This window comes from Fusarium musae, chromosome 1 (assembly GCF_019915245.1).
Source record: "Fusarium musae strain F31 chromosome 1, whole genome shotgun sequence".
NCBI lineage: Eukaryota > Fungi > Ascomycota > Sordariomycetes > Hypocreales > Nectriaceae > Fusarium > Fusarium musae.
Window position 1 is genome coordinate 2591074 of NC_058387.1, and position 22019 is coordinate 2613092.

At 48.7% G+C, this 22019-nt stretch overlaps 9 protein-coding genes across 9 annotated transcripts; 5 read left to right on the top strand and 4 right to left on the bottom strand.

Moving 5' to 3' along the window:
• Window positions 1–540: 540 nt before the first annotated feature.
• On the top strand, window positions 541–2934 carry J7337_000783 (uncharacterized protein; the record flags this gene model as incomplete). Its single annotated transcript, XM_044818531.1, has 7 exons — window positions 541–689; window positions 748–1085; window positions 1117–1563; window positions 1616–2047; window positions 2098–2121; window positions 2168–2350; window positions 2399–2934. 7 exons carry the CDS (start codon window positions 541–543, stop codon window positions 2932–2934), a joined length of 2109 nt encoding a protein of 702 aa, XP_044686233.1.
• A 164-nt stretch (window positions 2935–3098) lies between these two features.
• Window positions 3099–5048, bottom strand: J7337_000784 (uncharacterized protein; the record flags this gene model as incomplete). The annotated part of the gene is made up of 1 exon (XM_044818532.1): window positions 3099–5048. One exon carries the CDS (start codon window positions 5046–5048, stop codon window positions 3099–3101), a length of 1950 nt encoding a protein of 649 aa, XP_044686234.1.
• Window positions 5049–7193: 2145 nt separating this feature from the next.
• Window positions 7194–9876, top strand: J7337_000785 (uncharacterized protein; the record flags this gene model as incomplete). Its single annotated transcript, XM_044818533.1, has 3 exons — window positions 7194–7259; window positions 7343–9319; window positions 9373–9876. 3 exons carry the CDS (start codon window positions 7194–7196, stop codon window positions 9874–9876), a joined length of 2547 nt encoding a protein of 848 aa, XP_044686235.1.
• A 761-nt stretch (window positions 9877–10637) lies between these two features.
• J7337_000786 (uncharacterized protein) lies at window positions 10638–11818 on the top strand (the record flags this gene model as incomplete). Its single annotated transcript, XM_044818534.1, has 3 exons — window positions 10638–10663; window positions 10722–11745; window positions 11798–11818. 3 exons carry the CDS (start codon window positions 10638–10640, stop codon window positions 11816–11818), a joined length of 1071 nt encoding a protein of 356 aa, XP_044686236.1.
• Window positions 11819–12354: 536 nt separating this feature from the next.
• On the bottom strand, window positions 12355–12684 carry J7337_000787 (uncharacterized protein; the record flags this gene model as incomplete). Its single annotated transcript, XM_044818535.1, has 3 exons — window positions 12355–12382; window positions 12438–12568; window positions 12628–12684. The coding sequence occupies 3 exons, from the start codon at window positions 12682–12684 to the stop codon at window positions 12355–12357; spliced, it is 216 nt and encodes a 71-aa protein (XP_044686237.1).
• Window positions 12685–14387: 1703 nt separating this feature from the next.
• On the bottom strand, window positions 14388–15993 carry J7337_000788 (uncharacterized protein; the record flags this gene model as incomplete). Its single annotated transcript, XM_044818536.1, has 2 exons — window positions 14388–15527; window positions 15598–15993. The coding sequence occupies 2 exons, from the start codon at window positions 15991–15993 to the stop codon at window positions 14388–14390; spliced, it is 1536 nt and encodes a 511-aa protein (XP_044686238.1).
• Window positions 15994–16544: 551 nt separating this feature from the next.
• Window positions 16545–17669, top strand: J7337_000789 (uncharacterized protein; the record flags this gene model as incomplete). Its single annotated transcript, XM_044818537.1, has 2 exons — window positions 16545–16735; window positions 16775–17669. 2 exons carry the CDS (start codon window positions 16545–16547, stop codon window positions 17667–17669), a joined length of 1086 nt encoding a protein of 361 aa, XP_044686239.1.
• A 72-nt stretch (window positions 17670–17741) lies between these two features.
• Window positions 17742–18956, bottom strand: J7337_000790 (uncharacterized protein; the record flags this gene model as incomplete). Its single annotated transcript, XM_044818538.1, has 1 exon — window positions 17742–18956. One exon carries the CDS (start codon window positions 18954–18956, stop codon window positions 17742–17744), a length of 1215 nt encoding a protein of 404 aa, XP_044686240.1.
• Window positions 18957–19258: 302 nt separating this feature from the next.
• On the top strand, window positions 19259–21671 carry J7337_000791 (uncharacterized protein; the record flags this gene model as incomplete). The annotated part of the gene is made up of 2 exons (XM_044818539.1): window positions 19259–19273; window positions 19344–21671. The coding sequence occupies 2 exons, from the start codon at window positions 19259–19261 to the stop codon at window positions 21669–21671; spliced, it is 2343 nt and encodes a 780-aa protein (XP_044686241.1).
• Between the last annotated feature and the right edge of the window lie 348 nt (window positions 21672–22019).

Here is a 22019-nt window from a genome sequence, read left to right on the forward strand (position 1 = left end):
ACAGGTGTGGTTCTATTTGCACGAGGAGGGAAGCATGGATATCAATTGGCGATTGGCTCGTATTCAATGTAAAAGGGACGTTGACAAAGCTTCACCAACATCTCAAGAATTAAGGCGTGTTTTGGTCAGCTTCAACAGTTAATCAAGCCTCAAAAGCATTTCACCATTTTCGGAAAGGCTCATCAGGCAATAAAGTAGTCATCCACACCATTCCTTCCAGAGCTGAAAGTGAAGTACGTAGCGGATGATCACACATGAAAGCTTATAAGTGACCTCCCCCGCATCTTGCTCACGTCCACTCACGATATTCAACTGACTTTGAGAGAGAACTCTTTGGAAACACAGCCCAGAGAACTCAGGATCCAGTTTTACCATTCGCCGGAGATTCCGGAGTAGCACTAAGTTGTCCATCTGGGCCACCGACACAATCCATTACATCATTCTTTAGTTACCAATTTGGGGTAACTACTTAGACTAAGCTCCTTTCCCTGGAGCTTTTCCTACCTCAAGTTTCAAGACTACAAGATAGCGACCTTGAAAATGGAGGGTCGACGCTCTTCAACACTTCCGGGAGGTTCCCGTCGGGGTCAAACCGGGGGATATCTCCCAATCGAGGACTATGGAATGATAGGAAATATGCACACCTGTGCTCTTGTGGGAATAGATGGAAGTATTGACTATATGTGTTGGTGAGTGCAGATCGGTGAGATGAAACTCGGAGCTCTCGACTGATAGTCTGAACTGCAGGCCTGATTTTGACTCCCCGTCTGTTTTCTGCCGGCTGCTCGACAAGGACAAAGGAGGGCATTTCTTTATCTCCCCCCCTCCTGATGTAAACTGTACTACCAAGCAACAGTATCTCCCTTCATCATGTATTCTACAAACAAGGTCTATCCATGAAGATGGTGTCGTCGATGTGGTTGACTTTTTCCCTCGGCCGCAGAATATCAAGGTTACCACCAAAGGTGTGAAGCTGAATGCTTACCGGGAAGTCACCAAAGTTCAAGATGAGCTCAAGAAGTGGTTGGTCCGCCGAGTGGAATGCATTCGTGGCTCAATGAATCTTGGTACCGTCATCTCGACACGTAACTAGAGGCAATGACTGACCGTGCTCAGATATCGAACTATTTCCTTCTTTCAACTATGGAAGAGATGAGCACGAGACCACTCTCTTCCAAGAACAGCACTTCACGACTGATAATAAGAGTAAAGTTGCCTCGTTCCATAGCAAGGATACTCAGCTGCAGCTTGACGTTGCAATTGAGAAGGGTGAGAACGAAACCAGCTGTCCTCTCATAACCTTTAGAAAGGAGAAGCGCCCTGGGATCAACGGCGAGGGCCTCGTGGCTTGCATCCGTATTGAAGAAGGCCAAACAATTTCTTTTGTCCTTCGAAATGATATTGAACACCATGTCACGGAGAATATTACGACCGATGTGCTTGATGCTCAGCAGCACTCTACGCAAAGTTTCTGGTATAATTTCATTGCGCAATCGAACTATAAAGGTCGATGGAGAGAGGTTGTGTCTCGAAGTTTGATGATACTTAAGATGATGACTTACGGTGAGGTTGCCCCTCAGATCCATTCTTTGAGAAACCGACTAACTTTTCATAGAGCCTACTGGTGCCATCATAGCTGCCCCAACCTTCTCTATTCCCGAAGCCATTGGTGGCGTAAGAAACTGGGATTATCGCTTCTCTTGGATTCGTGATTCAAGTTTTACTATCTACATCCTGCTACGTCTTGGTTTCAAGGCCGAAGCAGATGCTTACATGGAGTTCATCATGGAAAGATTCGTTCACTCACGTGGCCCAGATGGAGGTTTGCCTATTATGTTCACCATTCGAGGTGAGACTGACATCCCAGAACTGACATTGGATCATCTTGAAGGCTATCGCGGCAGTAGCCCTGTTCGTATCGGTAATGGTGCGGCTTTTCACCAACAGTTTGATATTTATGGCGAACTGATGGATGCTATCTACTTGTATAACAAATACGGAAAGCCAGTTCCATGGGATGTTTGGAAGGCTGTTCGTGAGATTCTTGGTATATTGCACAACCTTGACCATTCTTTTGGCGAGCTAACACGTGTTCAGATTATGTTCTAACTATACTCGACGGTAAGACATATAACCCTGGGCTTCGAGTTTCGGCTAAACACTATAGATCCCGACATGTCTATCTGGGAGGTCCGAAATAATAAGCAGCACTTCACCTATTCCCAGATAATGCTCTGGGTCGCATTTGATCGCGGCCTTCGTCTTGCTGATAAGAGATGCTTTCCATGTCCCAACCGTGCCAAATGGATGGAGGCAAGAGACAGAATTTATGAGCGTGTCATGGAACAAGGTAATCTAAGCAGGAATTCCACTGATGAATGGTGTTGACTGTTTACAGGATATAACGAGGAGATGAAGTGCTTTGTGCAAAGCTTTGAGAGCAGAACTATGCTCGACTCCTCCATTCTTATAGCTCCTCTGGTGTTTTTCATCTCGCCCTGTGATCCACGGTTTCTCAACACTCTTGACCGTATTCTCTTACCCCCAGAAAAGGGCGGTTTGACAAGTACCGGCTTAGTGTACCGATATGACACTGAGCTCTCCAACGATGGTAAGGAATCTCACAATAACTTCATCGAGGCGCAGTTGCTAATGGGACAAAATCACGATATAGGGGTAGGTGGTCATGAAGGTGCGTTTAGTATGTGTACTTTCTGGCTCGTGGAGGCCATGACCCGAGCAGCTGTCTACGAGCCGAAGTATTTGGTCAGGGCTGTGAATCTGTTTGAGAATATGCTCGGATTCTCTAATCATCTCTGCATGTTCTCTGAGGAGATCGCAAGATCTGGGGAACAACTTGGTAATACACCCCAGGCATTCAGTCATCTAGCCTTGATCAGTGCTGCTTTCAACCTGGATCGTACTGCAAGGTAAAATGCAAGGGTGCTTCAGAAGGCAGACCGCAGCCGAAAAGTGGTCAAGTTTAGCATAGTTGTTTGTCTACTCAATCGTGGCCTCTTGGAAGAATGCATGTCATTATTTTGATAGTTAGTTTACTGCTACAAATGCGAGCTCATGTTCCGTAAAACGTGATTGAATCACTCACGAAGCTCTACAGAAACAGAATCTCCAACCTCAATTGTTGGGCATTGTGACTCTTTTTTCATAACGTCTCCTCCAGCGAAAGGATCATGCCGCATATGTACCCCAAAGTAAACTTTGCCATCGAAGCGCCTTGTCTTTGCAAGCGTCACAAATGGCTCTTCCTTCTTTTCGCCAGTTTCTTGGTCTATACATACCATCTGACATCTGCGGCATGCACCCAGAAGCCTGAAGTTCTGGCGGCCAATTCTCATAGAGCCCCAGTGATCCTCAGAAAAGGCTGGCTGTGTTTTAAAACCAGGACCTTGTTCGAGTGTTATATTTGCTCTAAATGACTTATCTTCAACTGGGTTTCCACCACGGTCAATGATTTGCTGGTTCAGAGCATCAACACTCGAACTATGTATTACCAAGATAGGGCTCTCGTTAGAGAGAAGAATCTTGGTAGGTTTCTGCTGTTCAGAGTCCGAATCGGGAGGTGATGGCACATCTGGGAAGGAACCTGGTAATTCGTGGATTTTTGAAGGCTGTTGATATCTTTGAATCTGAGCCTTGGAAAGACGGCTCTTCAGTCCCAAGCCACCAGGGGGGAAGCGCGCCAAGAAACAAGGAATCCCAAGAGCATTCGAGAAAAAAGAGTTGATCCTGTCCGATGTATATATCTGTGTGCTCACCTTCTCGCCACAAACTCTGGAAGATTGCCTGTTAATGCTGGAGTCAATGACAGAAGGGTCTGCTGATAATGGGATGGATATTTGGCTTGGCTGGCCGCTATGCTGTGTCCCACGATATGAGATGATCAGCTCGCCCTTGCCAAAATCTAATGTTGGTCTTAACAAAGCCATCTTAGGGCAGCGTTTCTGACTCAAAGCATGCCCAGAACCATGATGGACCAAGCACCATTCACGATCCCATGCTAGACCTTCTGGTCGAACCTCCCAAGGAACCCCAGATGGGATCGAGTACCCGGCGCAGCTTTTTATTGGGTAGATAGTAATAGTTTTAACCTTGAGTGCGGAAGAGTTAGAGACGTCGATGGATTTCTGGAGGTCTAGATCAGAAGAAACGTTTGGTAACGTTCTTTCTTGGTAGAACTCCTTGAGAAAAGCAACAAATCTATCGACATCTGTTTTCGTGCTCATTGCACCGAGGCTAGCTCGAATGACACCGGTGGGCTTCCCGGACATGATATCATTGTCTGCACCGCAACGAAACCCGGCGGAGAAATTCTTCTTCATCTCCCAAGGTTGCAAGTCTAGGGCTGAAGCAATGCCGCCTGGGCTGCACAGCCCGCCGGTCCGAATATGAATGTTTTTGAGAGTAGCAAGTTTCTCAAACTCGGCAAGGCTTATCCAAGCGCCCTGGCTATTCCTTAGATTGAAAGAAACGACAGGCCCGTTTCCAAGAATGTTTTTGTCGCTTGATGCAGATGTATAAAGTTTGCAAACCGGGGTGCCGTTTGCATGTCGCATATTGCTCAATTCTTGGAACATGCGTTGGGTGAGGTATGAAGTATGGGAGCTGATTTGATCCATGGAGCCAAATAGTCGTCGATGTATATCCATGGCAATGTCGAGAGCCACTATGTTGTGAAACGGAAGTGTCCCGTCTTCTAGCCTCTCGTGGAGGAACTGTGATTTGGGGGCATGCCACTTCTCCTTTCCAGAAACGACCATGTCTACCGTGCCTCCGCCAAAATACTTGCGATTGTCAAACATCCATTCGGAGGAACGCTTCACTAGCAAAGCTCCAAGATCCGGAAATCCAAAAATCTTATACAAGCTGAAGACAGTGAAGTCTGGTGCTAAATTTGGATCGCTGAAATCGAGATAAGATGTAGCAGCAAACGAGGAGGCGTCCAATAATGTGAGAAGTCGATGCTCGGGTTTGCAATACAACTCCCGTAAGTTTTTCGCCCAACTCAAGGGATATCTTTTACCATCCATATGGGATTGCGCAGAATAGGCAAACAGTGTTGTTGCTGACGAGTTATCGGTCATGTTTCGGAACGGGAACTGCCCTTCAAGCCATGATTGAACATCGTCATCATCAACCGATGTACTATAAACAGCTTCCTCTCGAGCACCGACCAAGCTTGTGTGACATCCTTGGTGATATGCATATAGAAAACCCTCTGGTTGATTTCTTATAGACTCAACGACAAGTTTGACTCCCGCTGTGGCATTTGCAACGAACACCACATCATACTCAGTTGGGTCCGCTCCAAAGAAGGTGAGTAAATTAATACGAGCATCTTCAACGCGAGATGCTGATTGCTGCGAGGATGGTGATGCAGAGTGGGGGTTGCCATATAGAACTGTAGTCATCTCGTGAGCGAACGAGTCCATCAATGACTTGGAACATAATGTTGCGCCGGCGTGATCAAGGTATATCGAGTCTTTTCACAGGTCAGTACAGTTCAGAAGCATATATAGGTATCATGACCTTGAATCATTGGATATTCAGCATCTCTAAATTCCTCCACGGCTCGATTATAGCTTGAGTCGCCACTCATGATAGGCACCGTCATCTTGACAACTTATGTGCAATATGAGTCGAGTGTAGGAAAACCAAACTTCCCAATGTTTCAAGTTCCTTTGACACAAAAAAAAAGACCAAGCACTTCCGGCGGATATTGAGAGCTTGTTATACGCCGCACAGCCCTTATCATATTCTGATGAGGAGTTCTATGGCACTATCCCGAGCGATAGAGAGTGGGAGTGGGGTGAAGAGTGGAGGACAAGACATGCTCGAACCAAGCCGAGGAGGGAAGTTGGTTATAATACCAGGGTTTAAAGTTGCTCCAGTTTGGCTGAACAAGCTGTAAAACAATGGAAAGGAGACAACAGGACCGACGTGGCTATGACAATGTCCAGACAAATAGACATCTTATCATGGTCAGCTGCCTTTTTGTTTGCCGCCCTTTTAGTGATTCAAGCACTGAGCACATCGGGATACGCCCCCAGATTTCAGTGTTAGTTGCAAGCGGAGATCGCCACTTTCCTGTTTCCAGGCACTGTATCAACATTCGCTGCTTGCCGACAAGCCTTTTCACGTTGATTATTGGTCAATTTTTTTTCTTTTTGCGGAGGGAAGGCAGGTGCCTGGTTAGCCTAATTCATTACTTCAGACCGTTTAATGATTACGGTATCAGTCGTTGAAAACCACCTGCATTCATAATAAATCATGGTAGAGCAGAAGAGCTATAGCGTCTAGAAATCCGAAAAAAAAATATTATCAAACTGGAGAAATAGCACAGACCAATGTGATTCGGTAAGGTAGCTAGATGATATATGTTACGCGCTTTTCCTAGAGCAGCCTCAGAGCTTCTCGTTCTCGGCATAGAGAGCCATGTTCTTAGAAGCGGAGGCCCCGGGGATCCTTGCTCGTGCTCCACCATTTCGCTTACCAGCTGAACTGTAATTCCGACTGGCCCCCAGTCTACCAACCAACTCAGCCTCTTCAACCTCACTTCACTCATCACATCGAATCGCATTGAATTGTCGTCGCTGTGAAGTGAGGGCGCGCATATATCGACTCGAGCGCTATCACTACATTGAATTCTTCTTTAAGACTGCGCTCGTCAATTAGTTTGTCTCCCCATATTCTTTGATCTCCTGCTCTTTTCCCCCCTTATCCCTCTTGCAGCTCTTGCAGCTATTCGATCCAGCCGCATCCGCAGCCTCGCGTTCTCCCTTCCTCCTCACTCTTTGACGCGGCATACCAATCTGCGATTTTCAAATCATTCTTCTCAATTCTTCTCACACTCATTCTTCGCCCAGGGCGCGTTGTCCCCTAACTTTTTTTTCTTTATGGTGCCTCTTTGGCAACCTTCTTTTTGTTCCCTCCACTACCATTTGTCCATACGTTGCTCAAGATAACCTCTCTAACGTCGATCATGTTATCAAATAATAGTTAATTCCTCTGTATTCGTCGCTAAGTGCTCAACATCGAGCCGCGAAGACTCACGCAGAAACATCGCTTTCTTTCATGCCGCGTCGCGTCGCTAGCAACGTTACAACCGATGGACTCGTACACATCCTTTCGCGACGCTTCAGCTCGTTCTCCGGTTGATCGTAGTTGGAGCCGAGATGACTCGCGTACTCGAGATGAGCGTCCTGACCGCGGGGACTCATTTTACCGTGGGAGATCTCCAGGTTCGTCCTCCATAGGCGATTTTGCTTCCTGCCACTACTTGGTGGCAGGCTTCAGCATAGTAAAAATAGACAAAGCTTACAAGTCCAAAGGTCACGACCGCCGCGACCGCCGCCGGTCTCGCTCTCCAGCCACTGTCGACCGCTACGAACCCAGACCCCGACGAGATGATCGCGATCGGGATGACAGACGTCGCATGCAGTCACCACCTGCCAATATTGACCGATACGTACCTGGTCAGGATTCCGGGTCAGCTAATCCAACCGTGAACCCCATCCCTGACCCTGCCAAGCTCCATTACCAAGTTGGCTTCTCCTACTTTGGAGAATGGTGGAGAATGAACGAGAAGATCAAGGAGGAGAAAGAGCGAATGCGTACTGGTCGACGCCGCGAACCGGAACGGGCTCGCGGCCCAGAAGATCGCGAAAAGGAGAAGGCCAGGATCCAAGCCGCATATGATGCTTATAAAGAAGAACTTCAAGCCAAGATGGCGCGGACATTTGTTTCTGAGCATAAGAAAGAGCAATGGTTCAAGGAGCGATATGTTCCGGAAATTCGTGATGATTTCAGAGGAAAGCTGAACGAATACCGACGCGGTGCTTACAGCCAGTGGGAGCAAGATCTTGAATCGGGTACTTTTGATGAATTTTCTCTTGAGGGTCTTCCCAAGAGTGAGAGTAACGGCAGTGGCGGTGTAGTTGAAAAGGAGGAGGGAGAAGCTACAGCCACAAATGAGATCCTGGGTGTTGGAGATCTGGCTCCGGTTCATGGTGCTGACATCCGCGACGAGAGCCAGTTCCAGCCAACTCTGTTGATCAAGACCATCGCCCCGCATGTTAGCCGCCATAACCTGGAGGCTTTTTGTAAGGAACATCTGGGCGAGGAGGAAGGTGGCTTCAAGTGGCTTTCTTTATCTGATCCCAATCCAAGTAAGCGGTACCACCGTATTGGTTGGGTCATGCTCCACCCTTCATCCGAAACATCCCTCCCCGTAGACCGCGCTGAACCCAAGGACGAGGATGGCGATGAGGCGATAACATCTCCTCAACCAGTATCTACTGCCGACAAGGCTCTGGAGGCCATCAATGGCAAGACTGTCAAAGATGAGGTCAGAGGAGACTTTGTTTGCCACGTTGGAGTCCACAACCCACCTGTCCATCCCCGGAAGAAGGCCCTGTGGGATCTCTTCTCCGCTCCTGAGCGCATCGACAAGGACCTCTTGCTTGTTCAGCGAATTGTCAACAAGTTTGAGGAAGAATTCGGATCCGATTTCCAAGCCACTCTGAAAATCGAAGAAAAGGTCGAGGACCTGAAAAACGCGGGTCAGCTTCAACCGGCTGTGGTTCCAACCCCTGTCAAGAAAGTCAAGAAGGTCAGAGAAGTGGGCATGGACGAAGCTATGGACGAGGAAGAAGACGGCGTCATTGAAATTGAGGAAGAAGAGGAAGAGGAGGAGGGGGCCGTAGAAGATGAAGAAGTTGATGACGAGGATCTTTTGGTCAAGAAGAAGCAACTTGATCTTCTGATTGAATATTTGCGCCGGGTCTTCAACTTCTGCTTCTTTTGTGTTTTCGAAAGTGATTCAGTTCACGAACTTACACGAAAATGCCCTGGTGGCCATTTGCGCAGACCTCGCAGCACACTTTCATCTGCCGCGAAAGCTGTTGCTAGAGCCAGCGCCAATGGAGAGCCATTCCCAGGCAAGAAGAGGGGCGAAGGAGCAGAAGAGAACGAGGGCGAGCTCACTGAAGGTGAAAAAAGGTTTCGAAACGCCTCAAACAAGACGGAGCAGCAACTGCTTCGAGCGTTTAACTGGGTTAAAACTTTCGAAGATAAGCTTACTCAAATTCTGGATCCTCAATCTGTCGATATTCGAAAGCTGGGTGGCCGACCTGCTGATGAGGCTGTCGATGAAGAGCTTCTTAAGCATGTGAAGCAAGAGGATGAACACAAATGGCGATGCAAAGCTCCCGAGTGCTCCAAGTTGTTCAAGGAAGAGCATTTTTGGCGCAAACACGTTGAGAAGCGCCACGGCGATTGGCTTGATAACCTGAGGCAAGAGGTGAGTTCTCGCCCCGTCACATTTCATCGTGCTGTACTGACCAAGATATTTAGTTTGAACTCATAAACTCATATGTGATGGACCCCTCTCACATTGCACCCTCAAGAACCGACGCAAACTCAAATGGTCACTTCCCGCCTTCCAATGGCCAATCCAGCAGTGGAACACCACGGGGCTTCAACCTGCAGAACTTTACCATGAACGGTATGATGGGAGGAGGTATGCCTGGCTTCCCCATGGCTCCAGGCAACTTCTCGCCCATGTTTGCAAACATGCAGTCCGGAAGCTGGAATCCTATGGACGAACGCTCTGGTGGAGGACCTATCCGTCGTGGAGGAATGGGTGGTGGACGAGGCCAATACCGTTCCGGACCTTATGATCGCCGAGGCGGCAACCGTTTTGATGGTGGTCGTAACCGCAATGGCGGGTCACGCTGGGGTGATGGCGCTGGAGGTGCTGCAGGCGGGCCTCGAGAGGCAGTCCAGGGGCGAAGCCTTAAGAGTTACGAGGATTTGGACCAGGTTTCGGGTGGTGGAAGTGGTGAGCTCAATTACTAAACTGCTCATTATGCCTTCCTTCCAGATTAAGGCGATTTGGACGCTTTGGAGTTTGCTGTTTTTCTTAATATCAATCACTAGGTACCTGGATCATGGGAAGGTCGCTGCTTTTAGACTCTATGTATCATATGCCTGCACATGTTGGTCTCATGCTGGTTTTTGAAGGACAAAAAGTCCTGAAAATAACGGTTACCTACAAAATGCCTCTCATATCCAACTGTTGCCCCGATCCTCCTGCTCACAGGTCCCAAGAAACGGATAAGATGCCTAGATGGCGGTTGCAATTATGCACATAATCCGTTGAGAGGGAGCAAACGAAGGCTTCATACATGAATCAACTAGCTTAGTTGCGATACTGTAGAACCGTTCCTAGTCCGGTACACCTGTCCTTGAGCAGCTTGTGAAAGAGTATTTCAACTTTGATACAGTCCTAGAGAATGTCTTAGTGGAAGAACCTATAAGCTCATGCTATAATATCTGGACTATCTTGGCTTTACAGGTACCAACTGAAGTTTTTAAACATTCTCGCTCTACTAAGGTGGTGAGTTCATGGAGATCTCGGTAAGTCTCGGTGAAGATAAGCTAGCGCAGAGCAGTGAGGCGCTCATGTCCTTTACCTGGCCAATGATATCCTGCGATAAGATATTTTCGAGGCCACACATCCCCCACCGCCCACCTTTTTTTTTTCTCTAGGCTTATCCTACTCTGCCATCGCGAACGCATTGAGCGATCGGATCTTTCAAGACTTCAAGATCGCAAAAATGGGACTCCTCGCAGAAAACAAGACGTAAGGGGCACACTTTCTCAAGTCGCGTTCTTCTACGGCATGCGCTAACCAGCTACAGTCGACGGAAGATCAACAAGGATCCAAACAACACAAAATGGACCAAAGATACGAATACCTTCGGCCAGAAGATTCTGCGAGCTCAAGGCTGGCAACCAGGCCAGTTTCTTGGAGCACAAGATGCGCCGCACTCGGAATTGCACACGGCCGCCAACGCCTCATACATTCGCGTGGTTCTTAAGGATGACATGAAGGGATTGGGCTTCAGCAAGTCGAAGGAGGATGAAGTTACTGGTCTAGATGTCTTTCAAGATCTGCTCAGTCGACTCAACGGAAAGACGGATGAAGCTATCGAGGAGGATCAGCAAGCGCGACTCGCTGTAAAGACGCACCACTTTGTTGAGCAACGATACGGAGCCATGAAGTTCGTCTACGGTGGCCTACTGGTGGGCGATGAGATGAAGGAAGTGGAAGAGAAGAAGGCCGACCAGCAAGCAGAGTCAAACTCCGACGACGACGTTGTCATGGAACCTGCCCCTGCACTAAAAGAATCCAAAAAGGAGAAGAAGTCTAAGAAGAGAAAGGCAACCGACGACAATGACGCGGGGGAAACCTCAAGTCGAGAAACCGATTCAAAGAGCAAGAAAAGACGCAAGGAAGAGCAAAAAGGAATGGAGACCGATAGTGACGACGCCAGGGCCAAGAAGAAGAAAGAAAAAAAGTACAAAAAAGAGAAGTCCCGCAAAAAGCCCGCAGAGGACATCTCAGACGACGAGAACGTCGAAGAGCGTTCAAAGAAGCGAAAGTCTAAGTCCAAGGACAAGAGCTCAGACGAAGAAAAGGTGAAGGAGAAGAAGTCTAAAAAAGATAAGAAGGATAAGAAGATGCGCAAGAAAGAAGAGCAAGCATCCGAATCAACCAGCACATCAGTCACACAGAACTCTACACCCACGGCTTCGGTACCTGGAACAGGAGCCACGACACCATCTGGCACATCGACCCCTAGAGGAAGTAGGAATTTTGTGCGGTCACGATTTATTGCGCAAAAGAGACAGGCTGTGCTTGACACCAAGGCACTGAACCAGGTATGTACTCCTCTTTTCGCAACTACATGGCTACGGTCCTCACCTTGTACAGATTTTCATGGTCAAAGCATAGAATATGAAGATGTAAACAGGTTGTGGATGCGCACTTGAAAGCATCTAGACTAGATGGTTGCGGATATATCTATCATGATTGTCGGATATACGGATGTGTATTGCATTGTTGCGGAGGCGTCAGGTCGCATGGTAACGTTAAAAGAATCTTTTCTTGCACTATGAAATAGCTGAAACAGCACTTTTGGTAAAGGTATCTTCCTCAGGAGGAATACCTTCGACTTGGCGAATAACACGAGTTGCTTCAATGTGTAATCATCTGACACAACTTTTTCACAAGTTTCAATTCCTAGATTACTATTTTATACTTATAAATTGCAAAATAATCTTCACAAAATCAGAGCGCAGAAAGGTTGGGAAACATCATTTCATTTTGAGCTGGTCCAATATCTGAACTGACTTCACATCTTAGAGCCTACCTACTATGGGTAATTACCAATAGCAAACAAAACAATACTCAAGTGCTCAAACACCCCGCAATTCATGATACTAATAATACAGTGCCAATGCTTTCAACTTGTCATCCTCTCCTTTCATTTACTTGGCAGCATTCTTGCCGAAGTTGCTGTGGTAGTTGTCAATATCAGAAGACGACTGTGGATGTAATAGTAGTGACGTACTTGTGGAAAAACTGGCTGAACAAGCCACCCTTTGCTTGTTGGTCCGACATACTCGCACGACGGGCGGCGTTGGCATCACCGGCTCGCTTCTGTTCGCTGAGGCTGGCGAAGGCTGGCATGAAGCCTGAGCTCTGATGATTGTTGTGTTAGTAAAGTGGTATTTACAAAAGAGGTGCGAGACGGAACTTACTCGGCGACGGCCGCTGACATTGCCAGTAGGAGCAGTCTGAGGAGCACCGGAATCCATGGTATCGGTTGATTGGAGTGATTAAAGTGAGTATTGAGTTAGTTGGTGGATTTGGATATATATCCTTCGTCGTTATGGTCTGGCAGTAGTGTTTGGGTATAATGTCGGTGGGTAGTTTGACAGAGAGAAAATCTATGTCAAATGGAGGGGAGCAGATGAGTTTATATCTTGTGAGAGGAGGAGAGATCAGGCCAGTTCACGTCGATCCATGAACCTTTCCTTTCTTGTTCCAGCAAAGGAGAAGAGTGAGTGCTACTCTGTCTGAGCTAGGGATACCTCGACCAAGCCAGGGCTTGATCTCGCGTGCCACAGGAGGGTAGTCAATCACCCATCATCACTGCAGAGCTGCAAGCGAACTGACCAATAGATGCGTCAATGCATAAGCTTTTGCCAGACATCCCATTCAAACGTGCCGGCCATCCTTTTTGGAGCATAGCAAACCACGCCATGACAAAGGTGGCGTCCCCATTCGCCTCTGTTTTGCTATCTGCGACAGTTCCCTTGGGGAGCTACTATGACCAACCAGCACGTTGCGATCGTCAGATACTGGAAAGGCTACCCTACGAATCTGATAGAAAATTGCGAGGGGAACGAAACGGTGAAACGGTGGGCATCCCGCTTATGAACAGTGATCATGACTCTTTGATCCCTTAACTAAGCCCGCCGATCCCTCCTACAATCCAAACACGGAGAACCTGGGAGGTCTTGTCAATACCTCAAAGCAGAGCTGAGAGGTCACACCACCCATCAACTTGGCAGGGGAATCACAACCGCCAGTAACTTTACGCGGGGAAGGACGCCACAGGCGTTTACTGTCCCCAGGCCGCAACCGACAAGTAGCTATCATGCATATGCCAATGCTTGCTTACAGGCAGCGTTACATTTTACAAAGTTCATGAGGATCAATTGCCTACTCTGAGCTGCGCGTTTGCTTCTTCGAGGCGCGGGGCGATATGATACTATAAGAAGTACATAGGTACAAGGCGCAGGCACATTCTCGATAGCCGTGATGAATAACAGACGTCAAAGTCATCTCTGGATCTCAATGACGAGGTTTGAAGTGGATGCACCCGTCCTAGCTTGCATACCTACCTAGGTACACAGGGCGGGGCTCAAGGGTCGTGGGGCCGATCTGTTCGGAGCCGTGGGGCCCAAGAGCCATCGAGAGACAAAGCTGACAAGGAAGATGCCGAAAGCGGGGGGACGCAGCAGCTGGACTCGCAACTTGCAGTCGTGAGTTATCATTCCATGCCATCAATCACATGAACAAGAATGAAGCTCACAGACGCTACTACCATCAGTCATTAGGACAATGTCAACTGCCGAGAAACCTCAAAACAAGGGTCCAGCTGTCGTATGCGTAATCACCGTCAACGATGCGAATTGCTTCATTACTTGTGGGGCACTATCTCTGAGACAAGCTTCACTGACGACACGACTCCCATCTCAAGCCTCGATTCCCGTCTCTAGGCAGGGTCTATTCTCATCAGCCATCATCTCGTCAGGGGATCCCTAATCTCAGATCCAGAGGAACAAATGGACGCTTGAACGAGCTTTCCCAATTTGTTTCTTTTTTCGTCTAGTCATGATCCTGCCAGCTACACCGGGTCCTCTAGATGCCGCTCTCTAATAAACCCCAAATGCATCATACGTATCTTTCCTTTGTTCTTATTTCTACCTAGCACAGATCCATGAAACTCTTTTTACTCCTTCTCTAATCTCACCGCAGGGTTCCGCTCGATAAAGTTGAGATCAACCTTGTGGCCCAGCAGCTCTCGGATGTTAGAAATCTTGTACTTGATCATCGTCGGTCGCTCCAGGGACAGACCCCAGCCAAACACCCGCATGTCCTTTGGCAGACCCATGGGTTCCAGCATTTCAGGCCGGAACATGCCACTATTTCCAATCTCCACCAACTTGCCCAGGCCCTCGTGATAGCTGAAGATTTCCATACTGGGCTCGGTGTAAGGGTTGTAGGCCGGCTTGAACTTGAGGTTGGTGATGCCCATCTTAGCAAAGAAGACTTCCATGAACTCCATCAGACCACCAAGGGTAAGGCCGTAGTCGGCAATAACACCCTCAACCTGATGGAATTCAGCCAAGTGGGTGGCGTCAACTGTTTCATTTCGGAAGACACGATCAATTGAGAAGTATCGCGCTGGAGGTGGGCGCCCATCAGGTCCCTTCTGTGCTGCAAGCTTGTAAAGCATGGCCGTTGAAATGGCAGTAGTGTGGGTTCTGAGCACCAGTCTCTTGGTCTCCTCCGCTGACCAGGGGTATCTGTAACCGATTGACCCAAACTTGCCATTCTGGTGGACCTGCTTGATGCTCTCCCAGTACTCCTCTGTGTTCTGTCCTTCCTCCGATCGTGGCGCGTCTCCCACCTTGGGGTCTGAGATGTAGAAGGTATCTTGAAGATCACGGGCGGGGTGCTGCTGGGGCACAAAAAGGGCATCGAAGTTCCAGAATCCAGTCTCGACAAACTTGTTAGTAGGCATCTCCTCGAAACCCATCTCGAAGAAAATCTGTCGGAATTCATGTCGGACCTTGTTCAGGGGGTGAAGTGCGCCAGCATTTTGGTCCGCACCGAGAGCCTTGAAGTTGTAGGGCTTGAAATTGGCAGTCTTCCATGATCCAGAAGCAATCATATCGGCTGTCAAGTCGGTCTCCTCCTTCTGAATCTCGAGGGCGAACTTGGGCCCCTTTTCAATCTTAAAGCTGATGACCTTTTGCATCTTGATCAGTTTTCGTTTTCGCAGATCGGTCAAGATTTTGGGCTCGTGTGTCCGTGTCTCCTTGATCTTCTGTAGCTGCGCTCGGGTGACATCTTCGATGGACTCGGCCTGTTAATCGATTGAGGTTAGCTAACAGTTGAAACCAAATTTACATACAAAACTTATAAGCTCAACATACAGTGGCTACCAGCTTGCCGTCGGCGCTCTTCTTGATCCATTTTTCCTTGAAAGCCTTGCCTTGTCCGACCTTGGTCACCGTCTTGTCGCCAATGGCCTTCTCAAGGTCCTGGATCGATAAGCCCTCCACGGCGTTTCGAAGCGCCTCAAAAACACGCGCCTCATGACTACCATGCTCGGCAATTTGCTCCGCTTCGGGCTCAAGGATAGCCTCTTCTTTATCAATTGTCTCGTATGTGATCATGGATCGTGAAGCCAGACGATCAAGTGCAGCCTTGATGTCCTGGAAGGCGATGGTGGGGAAGGCCTCTGAAGAGAGCAAGGGGCTTTTTCCCGAGAGGGCCTGAAGGATCTGGGAGGTCAGATCCCCCGAAGGAGCGGAGCTTGAAGTCGTCATGTCGGAGGATTTTGGGCTGTGAGGAGCCAAGAGAAAACGGCGAGCTGGCTCTTTCGTTGTTCGTCTGAGTCACGGAGGGCAGAAATTATTTGGGCCGCTGGAGTGCTGCATCGCCCACCATAGCGGTCCGATGGCGGGGTATTCTGGTAGGTGCTTGTGGGAAGGCCATCTGTCCCACATCGTCGGGTCATCCTTTTTCCGGCCAGAGTACCAAAGGTAGGACTCAGGTATGGATCCTGGATGTGTCTGACGCACCTAAGCCCTGGGAGCTGATACATGTAATCCCTGCAATCTTATCATGGCACTTCAAGTCGCCTCATGCTGCAACAAGTCACTTCAATTCACGAGCCTGTTGTAGCCGACATCATACATTCCCATAGCATCTGTCGAAACTGAATTGCTATACACACCTTGAACCTATAGAACCCCTGCTGCCGCCATACATCTTCCACCAACACTTCATGAGCCGCACGTGCTTCTCCTGAGCTGTCACCCTGCTCATGCAGAACTAGCTCCCCTTCAGATGCAGATGTAGATGACGATACTCGAGAATGAGCGATGATGCCTCGCCGAGCTCCACGGCGCCGAACGAAGCTTCCACGGCGGAACCAGTCAATGTTTCATCCGGCAGCCGTGTCACATGGAGTCTACCACGCGAGCATTCGAGATCAGCTCGGTCGCGCGCCCAGTTGCACCCTCAGCGTCGCAAGAAGAAGAAAAGCAGGAAGAAGCGCAACCCTGGGTTAGCGAGAAAGTTGGAATTTGTCACCCATTTGCTCAGGAGTCTTGATACCCTGGTTTTCGCGGAGCTGAGCGGACTGTACTATATGGAGTATGACTACCTGCCCGTCATTCCTGAACAACGCTTACCAGTGATGCCCCCCTCTAGGTGCTCAATGTTTCGATTCATCCTAAGATCTGTTGGCCAGTACCTATATCTCACGCCGAAGGATGAATCATTTCCTTTCTTAATGCCTGCGAGTCCTATACACGTGTGCCTCGTTCTCATTCCCAACATCATTTGCATACTTCTGCATATTTTTGTTTCTCTGCCTGTTGGTCCTGGCTACCACCGAGGCTATATGCACGGTGGCCTGGTCATCGACTTCATAGGACAAAAGCCCCCTAGTTCTCGCATTTACTATGTTCTAGTAGATGTCATGATCCTCGCCGTTCAATGCCTAATGCTGACGGTCCATACTGAGCGTGAGAGACTACGGGTGACTCTTAAGACCTTCCGACCTATGGTACCTGACGTGGCTCAGGAGATGGCTCCTACCATAGAAGATCTGGATGCGGAAGAGCGTGGAGTATCAAGGGACATGCCTGGCTCATTACCAGCTGATGAGGAGGACGGCATCGAGTTGCAACCCTTGCGACGCACCAGTACAACTGAAGATGCCAACTCGACGTCAGGAGAATCAGAGCCATCGGCTAGAGAATCACCAATCGATGAACCAACACGGTCACATCTGTCTGATGTCCTGAGTTCTGGAAATGCGATCATCGGCGAATATCATGTTCTTCACTCACTTCACAATGCTGCGTTGAATATCGAGAGAACAGCCGCATATTCTCTCCGTACTATTAGTTATGGAGCAACTATGGCCTCCATTGAAGCGAGGAGACGAGGCCTCAATGTGCCAGCTCAAACAGTTCAGAACCATAGACAATGATATCAATTTAGCGCGTTTGAATAATTTTCAAGGTCTGAAATCGGAGATATAGCAATAGATTATTCTGTGTTTTTACGCTATCTTTCTTCCAACATTACCAACGCCAGTGCCTTTAACAGAAACAATGATATCATTCGTATCGTCCCCAACGTCCCTCAAACCCCAACTGCTTGCGCCAAATATCTTCAGATCTCTCGCCAGAATAACCATCTCTTCATTTGCGAGCACTTCCCTACCGATTCTAAGACGACCAACATCCTCCGACCCCATAGCCATAAGCACAAGCATGGTCTTAGCTGAAACTTGGGTGGCACAGCCACCTTGGGAGATGTTCTCCAGTAGCTGGAAAGCGCACTGCTTTCCAATATCCTCAGGAACAATGCCGCCCTGGGGGGGGACGACTACATCTGCAGAGTAGAGGATTCCAACAGCGCTTGACTCAGCGACCAAGCTCAAACCGAACCCTATTCCAAGCCGTCTTTTGCTTCCTGCCTTGTCGCCAGTGGGTACAAGAGGTGCTTGGTCATACTGCGCAGCGATATGAATGTCGGAAACCAAAGGATTCAGGATCTCTCGTGCTGAGTGAATCATACGGGCGTTGTTGGAGGCAGATACTCCAGTACAGTATGCGACACCACGAATGCGCTTTATCCGACCAGGGCTTCGGTTGAGATGCAGAGTCTTTGGTAGTCGCACTTGACTTGCGAATCGCAACTCCACACAGCCGCCACCACCCTTTCCGCCGGGCCCAGCGCATGATCGTTGAAGTACCCTAAGCTCTATCCGCGCAGGAGGGATGCCAAATAGGGCAAAGAGAGGGAGGATGGCAGTTCGGAAAGAATCGACGGAGATGTCCCCTGTCTCGGTGGACGATGTGATAACGCCGGGGCCAGTGAATCGGACGTTCATATGCGCCTTGGAAAAGGGCGCAAGTAAACAGAGAGGCATAAGGAAGTAGGTGACACCACGGGTATTGTTGACAGAGATGTTGTGCTCAATGACATCGCCGTCGGAAGCGCCAAAACCAGCGATAGTTCCGGTGATCAGGCCAGGGTGATATGTTATAGTGGTACCGGTATAAGAAATTTGCATGGAACTGCCATTGGTGACAGCCTCCAGCAGGCGCAAGAAGGAAATCTCATGGGGGGCAAGACCTGGATTCGTAGGCGATGTGCTTCGGATTTTGGAAATGTGGATAGGTCTACCAGTCAGCGTCGAGAGGATTAGACGCTGGGTGAAGGATCTATGCCCTGTGAATCGGAGGAATTCTGGCGTGGAATTCGACATTTTGCTGCTGTTTTGGGGGTATCCTTGGAGTCGCAATATTTCAGCCCGCTGACGGGTCCCAGACAAAAATTAATTTCTGCCACTGGAAAAGTTATCTATGCAGCCTAATGCAGAAGGCGGTGAGATTGGCCTTCCCAAACCTCTTGTAAGTGGCAGATCCGTTCCTCAAATTCTTATCGATAACCTCTGAAAAAGGTTCAGCGTCAGTCTCGCAAAAGCTTCACCTTTCCCTTGGGCACCTATGTGTTGAGAATGGCGGGCCGTCCGCTTTTACGCGAGCTACGAAGCAGCAATGAAACATTATGTCGATCTTGCCGGTTGGTAATCCGACATCGGCCTACACAACCACGAATAGCAGCATCATATAGCATCAAAGCCACTACGCAGGGATCGATCGATGATGCTGTCACACAGAAGCCCAGCAGATTTGAGCTGCAGCAGTACATCGACCGGATTAAGTCTCTTCGAAATCCCAAGAAGGACGGAAACGAGTCATTCAGTGTGCGGTTCTTCGAGCAAGACAACAACAAGAGAACCGAACTTTCTGGAGAAGCGTTCGGCGCATCACTGAACGAAGTCGATACATCAGGTCTCAAGGAAGCCCTGCTGGAAATCAAAGACGACATTGGTGGAAAGGACGAAAAAGAAGCTTTCCAGGATGTGGTCGATCAACTGGGCCCCGAATGGCAAAACATGAAGACGGCAAACGACCTCGAGAGAATTATTGCCAAGTTGGACGCATATAACGCGGCGATCGATGAGGAGATTGACAAAACTGGCGCAGACCTACCAAAAGAGCTGTTGGAGAGACTGGACTCAGAGCTTCCAGGCTTGCCAGGATTTGGTAGTTTGGGCTCTCGAATCATGATACCTCAAATTCCAGAAAAGCCTTGGACAATCAACCAACGCAAAAAGATCGCTCGCCTCAATACTGCGTTATCAAAGACTTCTAGAGATCATCGCCGCGATGTCAAACTCACAGCAAAGACTGTGCAAGGGGTGTTCAAGGCTTATCACTCAGCCAGACTGTCTCTAGCTCACGGCTGGAGTCATGTCCCCCTTGAAGTATGGAATCTGTTGTGGAAGATCTTCTCAGCCGATGAGTCTGTCAACATTCATCGCCTATCACATATTGCGCTTCTCTCTCGAGACATGAGCGAGGCAAACGTGACCCTAAACCCTGCTCAGCAACTCCTGACAATTGAGGCGGTCTTTGTTGATGGATGGGAGTCCAAAGCAATCGAGAACTGGAGGAGATGTCTAAGCACACTTGGGAACGAAAATGCCGAAACATTTCAAGAGTTTTGGGAGCTTGGAGTCAGGATGTATTGCCGAACAGGTGATCTGGAAGAGGCACAGCGAGCCATCAACAAGCTCATCCAGAAGCAGTCCGACCCTCGCATTCTGATGCCCTTGATTAGGACATGGTCTGAATTGGGCACGGAAGAGGCACACGGGAAGGCTTGGGCTGCATACCGTCAACTCCGCGAGCTTCTCGGAGACGATATGAAGCTGGCTGATTATGATCAAGTCATATCATACTTCCTGACCACACATCAGACCGAGAATGCCTTATACGCCTTCGTTGACATGATGAGCGATGGCAAAATCGATTTGAAGAAGCAAAAATATATGCCATCAGTGGTCGCCAACAAATTTTTTTTTGGAAAGTGGCTGAAGAGGTTGATTGGTGCTGGCGATCTAAACGGAGCTCACAGCGTTGTGGACTTTATGGGCCAAAAAGGTATCGAGCCAGCTCCTATCCAGCTGAATGGTCTCATTGCGGCTTGGCAACGGGCTGGCGGTGTTGAAGATCTTGAGAAGGCGGATCAAATGGCCTGGGGCATGATTGAGACTCGAATTCGATTCGTCAAGTCTCGAGGAAAAGACATGGATTTGCAAAGCGAGCTTTTACAAAAGGACGATACTCTACCTCTACCACGGGCAACCTTGGAAACCTTCTCGCTACTGGCGGAGAACTATCGAGTGAGAGACTTACACGATCGACTGCTGATGCTCTGGGAAGCTTTCCGAGAAGCGGATATGAAGGCTGACTCCTTCATCATCAATCAACTCCTCGAGTCCTATATCCAAGCAGGACAATCGAAGGAAGCTGTAAACCTATACCTGACGCTCGTGTCGGAAAAGGGCATCGAGCCTGATCCCTATACTTTTAGTGCATTATGGAAGACGCTCGCCGTCAACCGCCTCCACGTCACAGCTGGCTTCGTACCTGATCAGGCTGAGCCTACTCGTGCCATGTTTGCCGAGACTGTCAAGTTCAGACATGTTTTCCAACCCGATGGCATGGATGGTCAGCTCGCGCGTAAGATCCTACATACTTTCCGTCGCATCAAGGATAATACAGGCTTTGTCGTCGCACTGTCGACTCTCCGTGATGCTTTCGGCTTTATGCCTCCCGAAACGCTCGTTCTCGAGCTGATATTGGAGACGACTAAGTTGCAATGGGATTCACCAATCTATCGACGCCGTCTCATGACTGCCAAACGAGATCTTGACCGTGGTCTTCTCTCATGGGCGGATGGAGATGCTTCTCGCCTCAAGGGCCAGCATCGTGCCGAGGCGCTTTTTGAATATCTACAAAAGCGATATTGGCCTACTGAAGGCGACGATGCTCTCAGGAGGAAAATGTTCAAGGAGGCTGCAGAGCAGATGGGGGTGTATGATGTGTTACGAAAAGGGGCAAAGGAGTAGATTGCGACGCATTAATGGCCGGCGTTTGGATATCCGCTGGTGTACTCGAATCACGTATAGTAGCATAAAAGGGCTCGGCGACACCCACTGTAACATTATATACTAGATATGCGCATAAGCAGCATTCGTCATGATCAATGATAGAAGACAACCTTGCATGAACAGATACATGCTGCTTTGACTCGGAGAAAACAACAAGGTCCAGAGTATCCAACGAAGTAATCAAGGCTTGACAAAAGAAGAAATCATGGGTTGCAATTCTAAAATCGCTCGTATAAGTGCTCTGCATGTGCACGTCTACTTGGTATTTAATCGGCCCAAATAAAGCAGCAAGAAACCCTGGCTAGA